The sequence below is a fragment of the Sorex araneus genome, chromosome X (genome assembly GCF_027595985.1).
Source record: "Sorex araneus isolate mSorAra2 chromosome X, mSorAra2.pri, whole genome shotgun sequence".
Lineage (NCBI taxonomy): Eukaryota > Metazoa > Chordata > Mammalia > Eulipotyphla > Soricidae > Sorex > Sorex araneus.
Window position 1 is genome coordinate 313782994 of NC_073313.1, and position 16017 is coordinate 313799010.

General features: G+C 49.7%; 1 protein-coding gene across 5 annotated transcripts in view; it reads left to right on the forward strand.

Annotated features, from left to right (window-relative positions):
• PAX8 (paired box 8) overlaps positions 1–16017 on the forward strand; it is a 57963-nt gene that overhangs the window by 22194 nt on the left and 19752 nt on the right. For 3 of the 5 annotated variants that reach the window (XM_055122002.1, XM_055122000.1, XM_055122001.1), the window contains exons 3-7: positions 9993–10158; positions 12148–12348; positions 13762–13850; positions 14114–14239; positions 14476–14651. In XM_055122002.1, the coding sequence (XP_054977977.1) occupies positions 9993–10158; positions 12148–12348; positions 13762–13850; positions 14114–14239; positions 14476–14651 (758 nt within the window). The remainder of the gene's footprint in view (positions 1–9992; positions 10159–12147; positions 12349–13761; positions 13851–14113; positions 14240–14475; positions 14652–16017) is intronic. The other 2 variants (XM_004609255.2, XM_004609256.2) reach the window with 1 other exon arrangement.

A 16017-nucleotide genomic window follows, 5' to 3' on the forward strand; every position in this document is an offset into this window, starting at 1 on the left:
GCTGTGCGGGTGGGATACTCTTGGTAGTTTGCTGGGCTCTTCGAGAAGGGGAGAGGAATCAAACCTGGGTCAGTTGTGTGCAAGGCAAACACCCTACCCGCTGTGCTATTGCTCCAGTTTAAAATCAACCTTGATAAAAATTCCAGCCAAGTTTGGTTCTTTCCCAAATAGAGACTAATCCTGAGGAAGCCCCTTGATCCTTCCTTTGTTCCCTTTCCTATGCTCCTACCAGCCTTTTCCCCTATTGGGGATGAAAGAATAATACTAAACCCTCCCAGGCTTGAGGCAGGCTGACCTCAGAGCAAAGCATCCAAGAAGTTGCACTTCTTAGCCTGCTTTTCCAAGGGCCTTTGAGCAACACTGGTTTGCTGGAAGTTCAGAATATAGGTAGCGAGGGGTTCAAATTGGTCCCCAGGGCCTCACAATTGGAATCTCTTGGGCTATATTCAGGATCATAGAGGACCTGACAGACGGTAAGTCCAAGAGACCAGGGTAGTAATCAGTAAGAACAAGGCCAGGACTCAAGGAATAAGCCCTCGTCAGGGGAACGGGGAGAGAAGGTAGAAAGCCAAGTTGTTCGCTGCCGGCATTCCTGTGTTTGCTCATGACATTCCAGACTTTTGGCCTTTTCTTATTACAAGGAATTTTAGAAAAGCAAGAGCAGAAAATGAGTCAGATGGAGTGGGAGAGCTCTGTCATTTGATGCAAAATAAGTTCATTATATTGAAGTCACTCATAAAACTCTTCCCTCCAGAGGACAGAGGCCCATCTTCTTGGTTCTCATACATCCGAGACTTGAACAGTGCCTCACCAACTAGTGTGATGGTCAAGTCGATATCAGGAGAGTGTTTGAGGCAAATCATGCAGTCCGTTCATGAGGTTATTCAGATCGCACCACAGTCCTAAGAGAGGCAGAGAAGTGAAGCAAGTGCCAGCGTCTTAAGTGAGTTAGAGATGAAATTGGGATTCAGATACAGGCATGCCTGTCTCCCTGATCTCTGCCCTCCATAGCCCCAGTGGAGGAACCAAGTGGATCAATGAACCTGACCACCTCTTCAACCCCAGAAAGCAGATTTTAAAACTCCTTATCAGTTTGGGTATCTAGGAGGGATTGGTAAACAGGCCACCTGTCAGGTAATTAAAAGTTGAAGGGGCATCATTCTTACCATGCTGAGTTGCGGCTGCCTGTTCCAGACCAAAATCTTCTTGAGTAAAGTCATATATATATATATATATATATATATATATATATATATATATATATAAAACCAAAAGCATTCCAAGATTCCAATGCTGGTATTGATATATTAAATCACCTATTTTACCAACAAACCAAAATGTACATGATCAGTATTATATATATATATGTACATATATACATATATACACATATATATGTATATATATATATATCACTGTATCACTGTCATCACTGCCAGCCTGCTGCTCATCAATTTGCTTGAGCGGGCACCAGTAATGTCTCTGTTGTGAGACTTGTTGTTACTATTTTTGGCGTATCGAATACACTGTGGGTTTTTGGCATATCAAATATGCCATCTCTTTCCCCCTGTGGGTAAGATACTCTCAGTAGCTTGCCAGGCTCTCCTAGAGGGATGGAGGAATCGAACCTAGGTTGGCTGTGTGCAAGGCAAATGCCCTACCCACTGTGCTATTGCTCCAGCCATATATATATATATATATATATATATATATATATGTATATATATATATGTATATATATGTATATACATATATATCTATAAAATGGTTTAAAATTTCCAAGTGAACGTCAGTGTGAATTGTGTGGGCACAGCGAGGCTGCAGCAACTCTTGGTTCTGGTGCCTCTTTAGCTCTCATGTAGGCCAACGGGTCACATGGGTTTTTGTCATCACTCTCTGAACAGCAGTGGTTGGTCCAGATTCCTGCTGTCCTGGAAGCAGTCTGAGGTGCCCCTCCCATATGCCCCTCCTTCAAGCATCAAGCTTCTTGCAACTTTGCTTCCCCAAGGCCTAGTAGCAGGATTTCTTTCTGTAGTTTCCATCTCAGGGTAAACTTCGTGCCCTTGTTGCGCCTAAATAAGCTGTTCCCTGCACACAAGACCCTCTGTTGAAGTAATTAGAAGTGACTTTTCTCCCAACTGGACCCAGACTGCCAAATGGTCTGATGCCAGAGGTCCTCTGAGGATACAGGACTCTAGATGTAGCCCTGTCCATGGTCTGGAACACAGAAAATGGTCTGAGCTCCCTGGCAATGAGAACCAGAGAACCAATTATTTTCACTCCTTGGGTCCTTGCACACAAGAAGGAGGAGCACAGTTCTGTCAGCCCAGAGAAAGGAATGTCTCACCCAGTGGCCTCCAATGGATGGGATGTCCACACTCACTGGAGCTTCTGTCGTCAGGCCATAGTCCTCCCTAGTTAGTGATCACTTGTGCCTCTTTCCCCCAGGCTTGTTGAAATCTCCCTTCCAGTGCTGCAAAGTGGGAAGAGCCCAGTGTCCAGGTCATCTCACATTCTTCTCCATGGAACTTCAATGGCAGGGGCAAGAGGAAAACGTTTCTTGACTTCAAATTCTAGGACCTGAATTGGTGACAACTTCCTCATTGGCCAACACCATTAGTGTCTATTGATCTCACAGAATGGTCCCACATGTGCATCTATGCACCCTAGTCACCCTTACACAGATGTGAGCCTGCCAAGTATTTGAGTATTTACTGTTGACATTGAAGCGTTCATGTAAAAGTCTCTTTTACATGAAGTCTCTGAATTCCTCCCCAGAACACTGCAGAAGAAGGGCAAACTTCTCCTTTGCTGGGCTGTGATATTTGTTTCTCTTCCACTTTTAAACAACTTATGTCTAAGATTATATGTGAGGGATTTATTTGTGAGAGATTATATTTGGAAGACAGACATAATTGCTTCAGGCAAATGTATGGACTTGACTAAACTTGTTTGGGACTTCCCTCCCTCCCTCCTTTCCTTCCTTCCTTCCTTCCTTCCTTCCTTCCTTCCTTCCTTCCTTCCTTCCTTCCTTCCTTCCTTCCTTCCTTCCAATAATGAGCTCACCCAGCTTTTGTTGAGTTCCTATAGTATACCAAGCATTATATTAGATATTAGGGTTGCACAGATAGAGAAATCAAATCATCCTGAAACCACACGCACTCTCTGAAGCAGGACCTTCAGCAATATACAGAGACTTTTATGTGCTGCTAAATATAGTAGTAGAGTCAATGCCCCAGAGAGCAGACAGGAAAGTCAGGGAAGACTTCCTGTAGGAGGTGGTTTCCTAAACTGACTCTGGGTATCATCATAGGAAGGTGAGGGAAAGGCATTTCAGGCAGGGAAGGTAACATGAACTAGGACACAGGAGGGATTCCTATACTATGAAAGCACAGCTAGAAGTTCTGTGCTGGCAGGCCAGGACATCAGATTCAAGGCTCAGACATAATATGAGGATGAATAGGTGAGGCAGGGTCAGCATGTGGTAGGACTTATTCACCACATTTAATAGTGTGACTCTCACCGTGAGGGTGCAGGAGATGGCACTGTGCCCTGGATTGTCTCTTTTACCAGGTAGGGACAGAGGCAGACTTGGGTGTTAGATGGGTTGCTCCCCAGTTAAGGGTTACCTGTGGAAGGTTGGGTGCAGAGTGCAATGAGTCCAACTGCCTAGTTAACCTCTGCTCACCTCTGTCTTGGATTATACAGCATTTAGAGAAGTTTCCTTTGGTCATCTGGAATTAATTCTGTCTCCTTCTGCCTACCCAGTGCTCTTGAATACCACGTTCAGTTGTGTTCTTCCTAACACTAATCCAAGATATAACTGTTCATTTATTTGTGTGTTCATTTTTAAAATCTATATCTAGGCCTTGGCTACCCAGGCCTAACCTGGAAGCTCTATGCAGCAGTAATAAACTCTATGTAAACTCTAGTAGAGTGACAGGACTAAGTGTTTAATGAATACTGATCAGCTGAATAAATGAATGGATGCATGTGTGAATTCTGGGATTGGCGAGGAAGGTAGGTCATATTTAAGAGGCAAAAGTGACATGGTTTTATGGGTACTCTATTAGGGGAAAATAAAAGAAGCTAAAGGATATCAGTTAATTCTTACGGCATTTATTTATTTAAGTATTATTAGGCATCTGTATATAATTTAAGAATGAACAGAAGTCACCTGTTCCTTCATGGAATTTTCAGGGCAGTGGAAGAATACAATCACTACCATAACCATGTGTAAATATAAAATTTAAATAGAAAGAATGCCAACATTAGAAAGAGAAGTATACTGTGAGAATATTTCTGTGAAGGCCCTAACAGATTTTGCATTGAACTGTGCATGATGGGTAGCTGCTGACCAGGTAGGAGGGTAGAAAAAAAAAAAGTTGCAGGTGGAGAGAACCACAGAGGCAAAGGTCCTGTGACAGGAGAATATTTTCACATCTCTAGGGACATACAGAAAGCCCAGACAGGTGCCAAGTAAAGCATGTGGTGGAAGGTGGCATGAGATGGGGCTCAAGAGTGAGGTGTTTTGCTTGCACGATCGCTGGTGCTGGAAACAACCCGAAGGAAGGGCCTCTTTCCACTTAAGATACTCCTTCCAATATAAAAGTGGGGAAAAGATTCAGGCACCTGGGATGCCCAAGAGTAGGTAAAAACAGTGAGATGGATGTGGTGGTGGCTTGGGGGTGGGGTTTGTGACCAACCAAGAACAATTAGATAGAGAGGTCAAGCACCATGTGGGCTTTGAGAGGAGTCTTTATAAAAACACAGGACGATAGGGCTGCAGAGATAGTATAGCGAGCAGGGGGCTTGCTTTGTGTGTTGCCAACCTGGTTTTGATCCCTGGCACCCCCTAGGGTCCCCTGAGCCCCTCCAAGAATGATCCCTCTGCACAGAGCCAGCAATAAACCTGGAGTACATTTGAGTGTCCAAATTCCAAAATAAAAGAAAAAAAATTTTTTTAAGGATTTTTTTTTTCTTAATACACAGGTCTGATGGAACAAATGAGGGCAAAATGCCTATTAAGGAGAACTCTAAGCATTATCTGTGAAACAGAAGGAAGAAGGAACCTTTAGGAGGTGCCCTTATCCTCCAGACCTCTTCAAGAGGGAGAACATAGCACACCCCTTACTGGCCACAATCCACCCATTACCAAGTATCTGAGCACATGCTAAGCCTGGGGCATGTTGAGAGGGGAGAGGAAGTGGAGGAAATAGGAACAGCATGCATGGCTACTTTTTGAGAAATTTGGTTGATAACAGTAGGAAGAAAGGTTTCATAGTCAAGGAGAAAATTGGGGGTGGGGCTGGGGGGAACAGCCTCGGTGCATTGGTAGTTCCAGGGGAAGGAGTGAAGAGAAACGGAAAGGCAAATAATTAAAGAGACAGGACGGTAATTTATGGAATAAGGTCCCAATGCAAGTGCAAGATGAGTGATCAATGGGAAACGAAAGAAGCGGCAGCTTTATCTGGTTACTGCCTCTCTTCTCCAGTTACCCTTGGGAGGAGAAGTGCAAAGACCAGAGATAGCAAGGGTCATGCAGCACCCCAGGACAAAGCCCCAAAAGCAAGATGCTGCTGCTCAGCATGCCTGACCCTTTGTCCTGCCCCAGGGGGTCGAATGTGTCCCAGGAACCCATAACCTCATAGGTATTGGGGTAATCCCATGTGTAGGCTTGCGGCAGAAGGGGAGGAAAAGGTTGGAATCCTAGCTTGCCCATGATCGGGGACATGTTCTTTAGGAGTAGGAGTAGTTTCTGAGGCAGAGGCCCTGGCTCTTATTCCAAAAGGGCACCAAGCCAAGAGAAGCAGCTGGGAGATTACAGTGGGAGGTCACAGGCCTGGAGGGAGCACGGCAGGAAAGACAACACAACCAGGCTGGGAACGTGGACACCACTGAGCAAATGTGAACACTAGCAAGAGCCCTTTTGCAGATGGGGAGAACGAGGCTCATGACTTAAGGGACCCTCTCCAGTCATCCCTGCATGGTCCCTTGTAACTCTGCTCAGGCTCAAACTCCCACCTCGATATTCCCTGGGAATAAAGCAACCCCCCTCCCCACACACACACACAGACACACTCCCCAGGTAGAATCTGCAAAACAATACCTCGAACCAACATCCCTGTAGGACTAAGCTGCAGCATCCAAAGCTTTTTGGGATCCAGTAGGAGAAAAAAGAGGAAATGCCACCACCTGTGGGTCCCTGTGGTGGGGCCTCAGCAAAGAGATCATCACTACAGCTCCTGGCATTTATAAGGCATTTTGGGGTCATGTGTATGCACTGACGTTCTACTTAAACTATGGTGACAGGTGCTAGGGGGACAGCTTTGGCACTCACCCTTGAGAACTCATAAAGGACTTGGCAGATGAGGTCACTGATCAATGTGAGCAGAGCCATGACAGAGACTTGTGCAAAGGATGCAAGGGCACAGGGAACATGCCCCCAACATCCTAAGAGGTTGAGGACAATGCATATATTATGCGCATTTAGCAACGAACAGTCTGTGGGGTTAAAAAAAAAAAAGTTTTTTTTTTTTTTTTTTACAAAGCAAGTTTGTCTTGATGGTCTTTTTTCAAATGAGACATATTTGAACCACAGACTTGGCCTCTTAGAACCATGTGAAGTTGGGACCCCTGTGTGGAGGGTAAGCCCTCTCTGGCCTGCGAAAGTTGGTGGTCCCCCCTCTGGAGGACCTTCTCACTCTGCCAAACCATCTCACTCATTCTTGCTTTTCTCTTCCTCCCCCCACCACTCCGCACCCACCACCCTCCAGCCGTGCCAAGTGCCTTCACTTAGGAAGCTTCAAATCTCTTCCTGCATCCTACCTTTCCCCACAACCAGGACCCGGCAGGGGCTCCCACTCATTTCTGGTTTCCAGCCTCAGAGTTCACCGTAGTCGTAGCCACAGGCATGGGAGGTCAGTCATGTGGGTGGCCCTTTCCCCTTAAGAACAGGAAGGAATGCTGCACCCACCTTTGGGTGCTGGGTACTGACTCACCCAGCGAAGTCCACACCTCCACACTGGACACAGAAAGGACAAAAGTCCTTCCCTCGTAGGGACTCAGCTCAAAGCCTCAAAGCAGAGAAGCCATGTCCATCTGCAGCCTGGTCTCTTCCCTGGCTCCTTCCTGCCCATCCCACAGTCACAGGGAATGTCTCACAGTTTCTTTTTTTTTCCCCCTTTGAGTTTTTGAGCCATGCCCAGAGACACTCAAGGGTTACACTGGCTCTGCACTCAGGAATTATTCCTGTCAGTGCTCGGGGGATCAAACCTGGGTCAGCCAAGTATAAGGAAAATGCCCTACCCACTGTACTATAGCTCTGGTTCCTGTCTTGCCATTTCTTTAGAGCTCCAAGAACATGCAGTCTTCTTCTTCTGTGGAAACTGCTTCACCTCCTTGCCCTCTCTGCAGCCGTCCTCTGATCAGTTCCATCCGAGATCTTCCAATTCTGAATCTGGTGACACTTTGTTCAGCAGTCTGTGTTTTCACCCTCTCTCACCTTTGGCCACAGGGCCAGACTTTCAATGTCCAATGAGGATATTGAAAATTAGAAAAGCTTTACATTTGGGTCACCAAGATTTCCCACTCGCCAAACACTTTTCCAGCCATACTTCCTCTATCTTCCTACACAGGATGTTATGGGTCAGCAAGAGGCATAGCTATGTCAAAGACGATGAGGTTTGACACTATTCACTGTCATCCCATGGCTCATCGATTTGTTCGAGCGGGCACCAGTAACGTCTCTCATTGACAGACTTATTGTTACTCTTTTTGGCATATCCAATACGCCACGGGTAGCTTGCCAGGCTCTGCCATGCAGGCGAGATGCTCTCGGTAACTTGCCAGGCTCTCCGAGAGGGGCGGAGGAATCGAACATGGGTCGGCCGCGTGAACGCTATTCAGAGAATGAAAAATGTGACCGTTTGAGGGGGAAACCCTGACTCTCTCCAAAGATAAAATTTAAACAAGCTGGGGCCTGGTCCATGGGCTCTATGCAACATAACTCAAAGTCAATCAGAAAGCTAGTAAAATTAAATAAAACCCCAGAGACCTCACAGTTTAGGAGCCACGCTCCGAACATATTTCCCTCCTCCTCTCAACATTGTAAATAATATTTCAGAAGGGTTCCTGAAGGTCTGGGTTTCTATGGTTCAAGCATTTCCAGGAGATTTCGGGCAAAACCCCACACGTAACTACAAAGAAGACGTAAAAGTACACTTTTTAGGCACATTGTTCAATTCATGCCACTCCAAAATGACCTTTGTTTTTCTTTGTGTTTTGTTTTCAAACTTGCTACTTTTCTGGGGCTGAGCACCCTACCTGCAGGAAAAGTCACTTCCAAACACTGAGGTCCTGAGACAGGCATTGAAGACTTGGCAGTGGCAACCAAGACAAAGCAAAATGCAGCCAGGTCTTGTCTGTGTTTAGGTGACTTCTAGCGCCCCCTGGCGTTCTGTATTGGGGCACAATGAGCCACAGGGCCACAGAGGATGCAGCCTGGGTCCATGGACTCCTCCACCCAAGACCTGTGGCTAGCGAGTGAGAAGTGAGCGTAATGGGCTCACCTCCTTCTGCTAGCTGTCGGGGAGGAACTGGAAACCTCTCCAAAGGCCTCCCCAGCCTTTGTGTGGAGAAGCACTGGGCACAGGTACCTTGCAATGGGACAGGTGAATACATACCAGGCTCACCCAACTGACTCCACCAGAAAGACGGATCATTGTGTTCCTTCTGCTGGGTATTTGGTTGGGGAATTTTCCTCCTGACTTAATGCCCAGGCCAGAGGCTTATAGCCTCTTCTTTTTTTCCTCAAGGTAAATTTACTGTTCTGTTGAAAACAGCTTGAGCCCCAAAGGAGACATTACAAGGCAGTTCTGAATGTGCTAAGTCAGTGGGTGTTAATGGGTACGGCATGCCCACTCAGGCTCTTCTCACCCCTGGCCATAAATAGTCTTTAATGGGCTCACCCAGAGGGCCTGTCATTGGTTCTTCCTTTTCTCTTGCCTGTTCCTCCAACTCCCACTCCAGGACTAGATCCTGGGAACCACATGACCAAGCTCTGCCCTGGTACCTAAAGATACCTTCCTTGCCTGGCACCCTCCGCACTGGGCCACAAAGCCAAAGTCAAGTTCCCCCCCACCCCCGTTAGTCCTGGCCACAAAACAGGATTTCCCCCAACAAACAGCATTGAACCTTGGTTTATTTCTGGCTCCTCTCAAAATAGCTGGGCCCCCCTAAGCCATAGAAATAAGTCACCCCAGGCTCTCTCAGACCCAGTTTCCTCCTCTGCAAATGGAGACCTCAGACCTGAAACAAGTTGGACCTGGATCAAAGGAGGAGTCTGCCAGGTCATATGACAGGCCGCCAGGAGAAGACTGTTTGTGTAGGCTGTCCCTCTATGTGGAGTTCTCCCTCCCTCCCGTCACCAACCTCACACGACCTTCAGTCTCCAGTTGGGTGGCTCCAGGAGCCCTTTGGCAATGCCCTGAGCTTGGGCTGAACTTCTTCTGAAATTCCCATTTACCCGGTGCAGTCTTCGATTTCAACAGTGATGTGAGAGGGTCATTGGAACTTTGCTGATTGGGGTCCCCACTTAGTCCCCATGGAGACAAGGGGGTTATCATCTTTGTCCATTCCTCCCTACTTCTTTTTCTCCTTTTCCCTTTCTCCCCTCTTCCAGGTCTCATTCAGGCTTCTTCTGCTCTAGGGTTTTCTTCTCCCAAAGCAGGAGAATCTTTCACAAAGTGTCCCCTGGTGAGAACAAGAGAGCTGGAGCTCCCCACCCCCACCCCCCAAGGAGGAATCCCACTAAACGGCTCGGCCTTAACCACTCCAGCCTCCTGAGGGCTTGTTGGCGCCATGCCTGGCACAGAGTAGCCACTTCCCTCTGCATTTGAGCAAGTGGGGGAGCCGCGAGCCAAACACAGACAGGAGCTGGAAACTGCCCTGCCTGGCCCTGACAATTCTCCCTGCCACCACTGTCTCCCCAGGCCATGGAGGGCTGAACCAGCTTGGAGGGGCCTTTGTGAATGGCAGACCCCTGCCGGAAGTGGTGCGCCAACGCATCGTGGACCTGGCTCACCAGGGCGTGAGGCCCTGTGACATCTCCCGCCAGCTCCGGGTCAGCCATGGCTGCGTCAGCAAGATCCTTGGCAGGTAAGCACAAAATTCACCACATGTCTGTTCATCTGCAGGGCTTTGTCTTCCACAGGCCACCTGCAGCTACCCACCCTCCCCGGGTCTCAGAGCCAATGGCAATGTTCAGTTTGGTCCATGGGGCGGTGCTACCGCTGGGCACCCACCTACGCTTACTGTCTGTTCTTTCCCTGCCTTTGTCCATTCCTCCTTCCTCCTTTTTCTCCTTTTCCCTTTCTCCCCTCTCCCACGTCTCATTTAGGCTTCTGCTCTAGGGTTCTCTTCTGCCAAAGCAGGAGAATCTTTCACAAAGTGTTCCCTGGTGAGAACAAGAGAACAGGAGCGTGCCCCTGCCCCTCCCCCCAGGGAGGAATCCCACTGTAAGGCTTGGGGTGAAAACCCTGCAGAGGGAAGCCTGGGTTGGTGCGTCTCACACCATAACTCTCAGAGCACCTGCAGCAAAAGCTCTGAGGCTATTATTGGAAAAAATGCAGACCCCGAGGCCTGGACAGCATCTGCCTTTCTGGAATCCATGATATTATGGCATGCCAGTGGCGCTGGGAACAGGAAACCTGGGGAATCAGTGACCTACCAGGCCCCAGACCTCTAACTCATAGCTCATTAGGAACTGAACCAAAAGAATCTTGGCCCCAGGGCCCTCTGATTAAAGCAGAACTTGCGGCAAGTGGGCTCAAGAGTTGGTAGAACAAGAAGGTCCCCTCGAACAATTCTGATTTTCTGTTGCCAGAGTTGAGACACATTGACCCATATGTACAAGAGGGATCAAGAGTAAGCCTGGTCTGGGGCTGGAGTGATAGCACAGCGGGTAGGGCATTTGCCTTGCACTCGGCCAACCCGGGTTCGATTCCCAGCATCCCATATGGTCCCCCAAGCACCATCAGGAGTAATTCCTGAGTGCAAAGCCAGGAGTAACCCCTGTGCATCGCCAGGTGTGACCCAAAAAGAAAAAAAAAATAGAAAGGAAAAAAAAGGGAAAAGAATAAGCCTGGTCTGACCTCACTGCATGCTCTCCTCCGACAGCCACTCCCATCAGAAATACTCTGGCCTGTGGGATCAGGGCTTGGCCCAGTGTGTTTGCCTCCTAGCCCAGGACTTTCTTAATCAAATAAACACAGGGCAGAGGTCTGTGGTCTGCAGCTCTGACCTCCTGGTTAAAATTTGTATGGGACTGTGTGCTCACGTGTCCCGACCATGCAGACAGGAGAGCTCGCCATCTGGGCTGCAGGGTCCCACGAAGAAGGGACCTGCATGACGGGGAGGACCATGACACTGAAAAAGCCAAATGACATTCAGGGCAGCAGAGACCACGGTGCCTAAGAGACCAGATGGCTTCAGGGGCCAGAGAGTGTCCCCCACAAGGAGAGGGGCATACCCTAATGTCAGACACTGATCTGCCAGAACAGCTCATTGGGGACAAGGGGACTTTGGGGAAAGATGTGGGGGAGCTTAAGGAGCTGGATGTAACCAGAATCTAGTGTCTGCAAGGAGTGACCTCAAGGTGAATTGTGTGACCTGGTAGACAACCAGCGAGTGGAAGAGGTTTTGGTCAGGGTGAGGAGCAAGAGGAGCACTTCAGCCCAGACACAGGGCCCCAGGAGCACAGCTGGCTGCTTCGGGAAGGTCAAGGTGGGATGGCCAAGAGAGGCCAGGCAGAACAGAGCACCATAGTGGAGCTGGGATCCACACACAGCATGCAGAGAAGACAGATGCTTCTAAGGTGACTCCTGCCAGGCCTGAGGGGAGGGATGGAGCGAAGCCAGCACCAGGTGAGGGCTCCGGCAGAGGGTTCTGATTTGGCAGCAATATCAACCTACCCAAGCAAGGGGAACGGGCAGTGCTGGGAACATCAAGCACTTGGGGCTGGTCTGCAGGCATGTTTGACCCCCAGGCTCCTTCCCGGAAGCCTCGGAGGAGGACAAGCGGCTGCTAAGTCCCTGCCCAAACACCCCACCTGCTTATCGGGTAATTCTTCGGGCTTCTCTATTGGAGTAGGTACTACGAGACTGGCAGCATCCGGCCTGGAGTGATAGGGGGCTCCAAGCCCAAGGTGGCCACCCCCAAGGTGGTGGAGAAGATTGGCGACTACAAGCGACAGAACCCCACCATGTTCGCCTGGGAGATCCGAGACCGGCTCCTGGCAGAGGGAGTTTGTGACAATGACACTGTGCCCAGTGTCAGCTCCATTAACAGGTGAGAGATGGCAGCTGGTGCCAGGATGCTGGAGCTCTGGAGGGGTTGCGGGGGGAGACACACAAAGGCCTGGGAAGGGATGGTGCTGGAGTCAGGCAGAGACACCCAAAGCTCAGGCCACTGTGTCTCAGCCTCTGCCACCTTGCACACACCCTGCCCTAGCCCTGTGCCCTTCTTCCTCACATGCTACTTTCTCTTTGGGGAATCATAGAATCTTCTTCAACCAAGCCTTTCCTAGGCCACAAGACCCCTAACCTGGCCTTCATTCAAAAAATGACTCATTTGTTTGGTCATTCAATTATTCACTGCCTCAATCAATCATTTACTCCTCCATTCCCTCATTCATTCATTCATTCAGACATAATTCACTTATTAGGCATGAGTCACTTACGGCCCAGAGGACACACAGTCCTTGTCACTTGTCCTTGTCAAGCCTACTGTCTAGAAGGGAGGCAAAGCCGAATTCACTCCTCACATTAGACAGGACTTAAGCTGTTAGTCCTGCTAAGGAGAGAACATGGGTAGGAGCTAGCCTAGGGTGACTCACATTGAGGAAATTGGAAAAGGATGTCCTTATGGAAGAAACAATAAGCATGAGTGTACTATCTGAAAAATGGGAGCAAATAGAGATTTAAGACCTCCTGTGTGAGCACCCACTATCTATCAGGAATTATATAAGAAGTTAAAGCAAATCCAGTAGACAGGGAGCAGGGGAGTATGAGTCAGACTGAAATGGTGATATCAACACAAGCTCTCTGGGGACCGGTGGCCTGGTGGTGCAATCTTGTCCCTGACAGGGACCAGTTTTAAGCAGGAGGCTGGCTTGCATCTCAGACATTTACTTGGGCTACAGCATGGAGTCTAGATTAGAAAAGGAGGGGTGACAGTGGATTGGTGTGAGCCAGGAGTGACTTCGGAGGGAGACAGTTGGTGTTGGGTAGACTTGGGTATTGACAATGAACTTCAAAGGGAGATCAAAATGCCATAGCACTCTAAAAAGACAACCCCGCAGAATTGGACGATGGCTTGGATGGGTGGAGGTGCAAGACAAATGTTGAGGCCCCCCAGTACTTAAATCCTGTGTGACCTATGGTGCCAAATCTTGAAACAACTGGGGAGGGCCAGATGGGAGGTGGTCATGAATTGAGAGTGGGCAGGTTGAGTTTGAGGGGCTTTACTGGGTTTGTGTGGGAGCCACAGCTAAGTGGTGCTCAGGGGGCCATATGTGATGCCAAGGATTGTACCTGGGTCAGCAGGGAGCAAGACAAGAATCCTACCCACTGTAATATTACTCTGGTCTCAAGTTTGAGGGGCTTGTTAAATGCCTAGACAGGATATCAAAAAGATGTTTGGATCTGGGCTAGCAGGAGTGCTGTTTTCTTCTCTTCTAATAGTCTCTATCCTGCCCTGTAGAATCATCCGGACCAAAGTGCAGCAACCGTTCAACCTCCCCATGGACAGTTGCGTGGCCACCAAGTCTCTGAGCCCAGGACACACGCTGAGTGAGTGCGGAGGGACAGGCACCTCACCCCCTTGCACACACATGCCCTTTCGTGCAGACGTGCTCCCAGCTGGGACAAGCATTGTCAGGCTCTTACAGTCACTGACCTATGTCCAGGCTGGAACACTCCAGAAGCTGTTGCCTCCAAAAGGCCTGCCCCAAGCAGATGCTCTGCCTCCTCCAAGCTAGCAGCAGGAAGCAACAAGCAGGGGTGCGGGGAGGGGCAGGTGACCACCATGTCCTCACCCTCTCCCTCCATTGCAGTCCCCAGCTCAGCAGTTACACCCCCGGAGTCACCTCAGTCAGACTCCCTGGGCTCCACCTACTCCATCAACGGGCTCCTTGGGATCGCTCAGCCTGGCAATGACAGCAAGAGGAAAATGGATGACAGTGAGTGTTGGGGAACCAGAAGGACGGCTGGCGGTTGGGTGCCAGAAGGCAGTGGGCTGGGTCTGGGATGGGGCGGCAGGTGGTTGTTGCGTCCAAGCTCCTATCTGTAACTCACCCCTCTATCCCTGAGTCCCCCCAAAGACTCCGAGGCCTCTCCCTGCTACCTCCATGGCTGAATCTGCTCCTTCTCTTGGGAGATGGAGAGATGAACACTTTCTCCCTCTCTGGGACGCCAGGTGACCAGGACAGCTGTCGGCTGAGCATTGACTCCCAGAACAGCAGCAGTGGCCCCCGCAAGCACCTCCGCACGGATGCCTTCAGCCAGCACCACCTCGAGTCACTCGAGTGCCCGTTTGAGAGACAGCACTACCCGGAGGCCTATGCCTCCCCCAGCCACACCAAAGGCGAGCAGGTGAGGAATGGGGTGGGTGCACGGTGCACCCCGAGAGATCAGGGAAGAGGGAGCGACTTGGCGGGGTTTGGCACACACACTCCACGCAGCTCCCAGCCAGGCCCAGCCTTTATTTCACCAGCCGCTGCCATGTTCCCTCCTCCTCCCCACCCTAAAGCCCTCTGACTTCTGCTCCCTTTGTGCTTAGTCTTTTTAGGGGGGGGGTGTCACACCATCGTCCCCTCACCACCCAGGGCTTCCTCCGCAATGCATGTGTCTTGTCCCATAACTTCATCCCTCCAACACTTGGACCTCTAGCTGCATTCTCTCCTCCACCCCGCACCCTCCACAGCCCGACATTACTCACATCCCATCTGCACTGCCTTGCCCTGACACACAGCTCTCCCACTACGCCTTTCATTCCACTTTTCTGCCTGCACAAGCACTCCTTGGCCACAGGTGAATCTGCTCAAGCATCTTGGCCCCTGCATCTTCCCTGCCCTGCTGCTGTGCCTGGAAACTGTGGCTTCAATTGCATCCCACGGTGCATCCAAGTGTTCTAGCGGGAGTGGACAGAGGTGGGAAGATGGCTGTGGATTCCTTACAGATAGGGTAGCATCTTGAAAAGTCTTTTTTTTATCTCCAGCTTCTAACACCTTCGCCCTCTCCTAACAATAGGTATTCAGTAATGAAATATTGAATGAACGTACAAGCAAGTTGAGAAATCCAAGCAAGTCCTGAGAGATATTTGATTGTTTGGCAGCCACCCTCAGTAGTGCTCTGGGACTATTCCCAGATGTTGCTTGGAGCTTGCTCCTGGTAGTGCTTAGGGGGCCATGATGTGTCAGGGACTCAGTCCTGGCCTCCCCTATGCAAAGCCTGAGCTCCAGCCCTCTGAGCTCTATCTCTTGGCCCGGGGATTCCTTTCCTTCCTGTGATCAGGACAGTGACGTGGTTTCTAGTGGGTGGGTTTGGAGGAAAAGCTGGCAGTGTCTCTCTCCATGCATGCTGTGAGTCAACAAGCAGAGGAATTTCTTTAGGCGAGTGTCCGTGGTCACTCTTTGCCAAGTGGCAGGTAAGCCTATTCGCCTTTAAAATCCTAGCAGAACACTGTCCATGATGCCAATAATTGGCTGCACCATTGCCAATGACTGCGTTTCTGGGTTCCTGCCAGCACCCACAGCTGGGCAGGCAATGTGCATCAGTGATTTTATCAGTCTGAACCGTGGCAACCAGGAGGGCTGCAGAGAAAACGAGGCATCAGCAGATCTGGGGAGAGGGCCAGGGTGCTTGTCGCAGTCGGCCAAGGGAGTCTGGGAAGAAGGGGTCGTCAGGCGACATGTAGAGAGTCTATTGTGGCCGAAGGAGGCTGCCTAGCCAGTGTGCA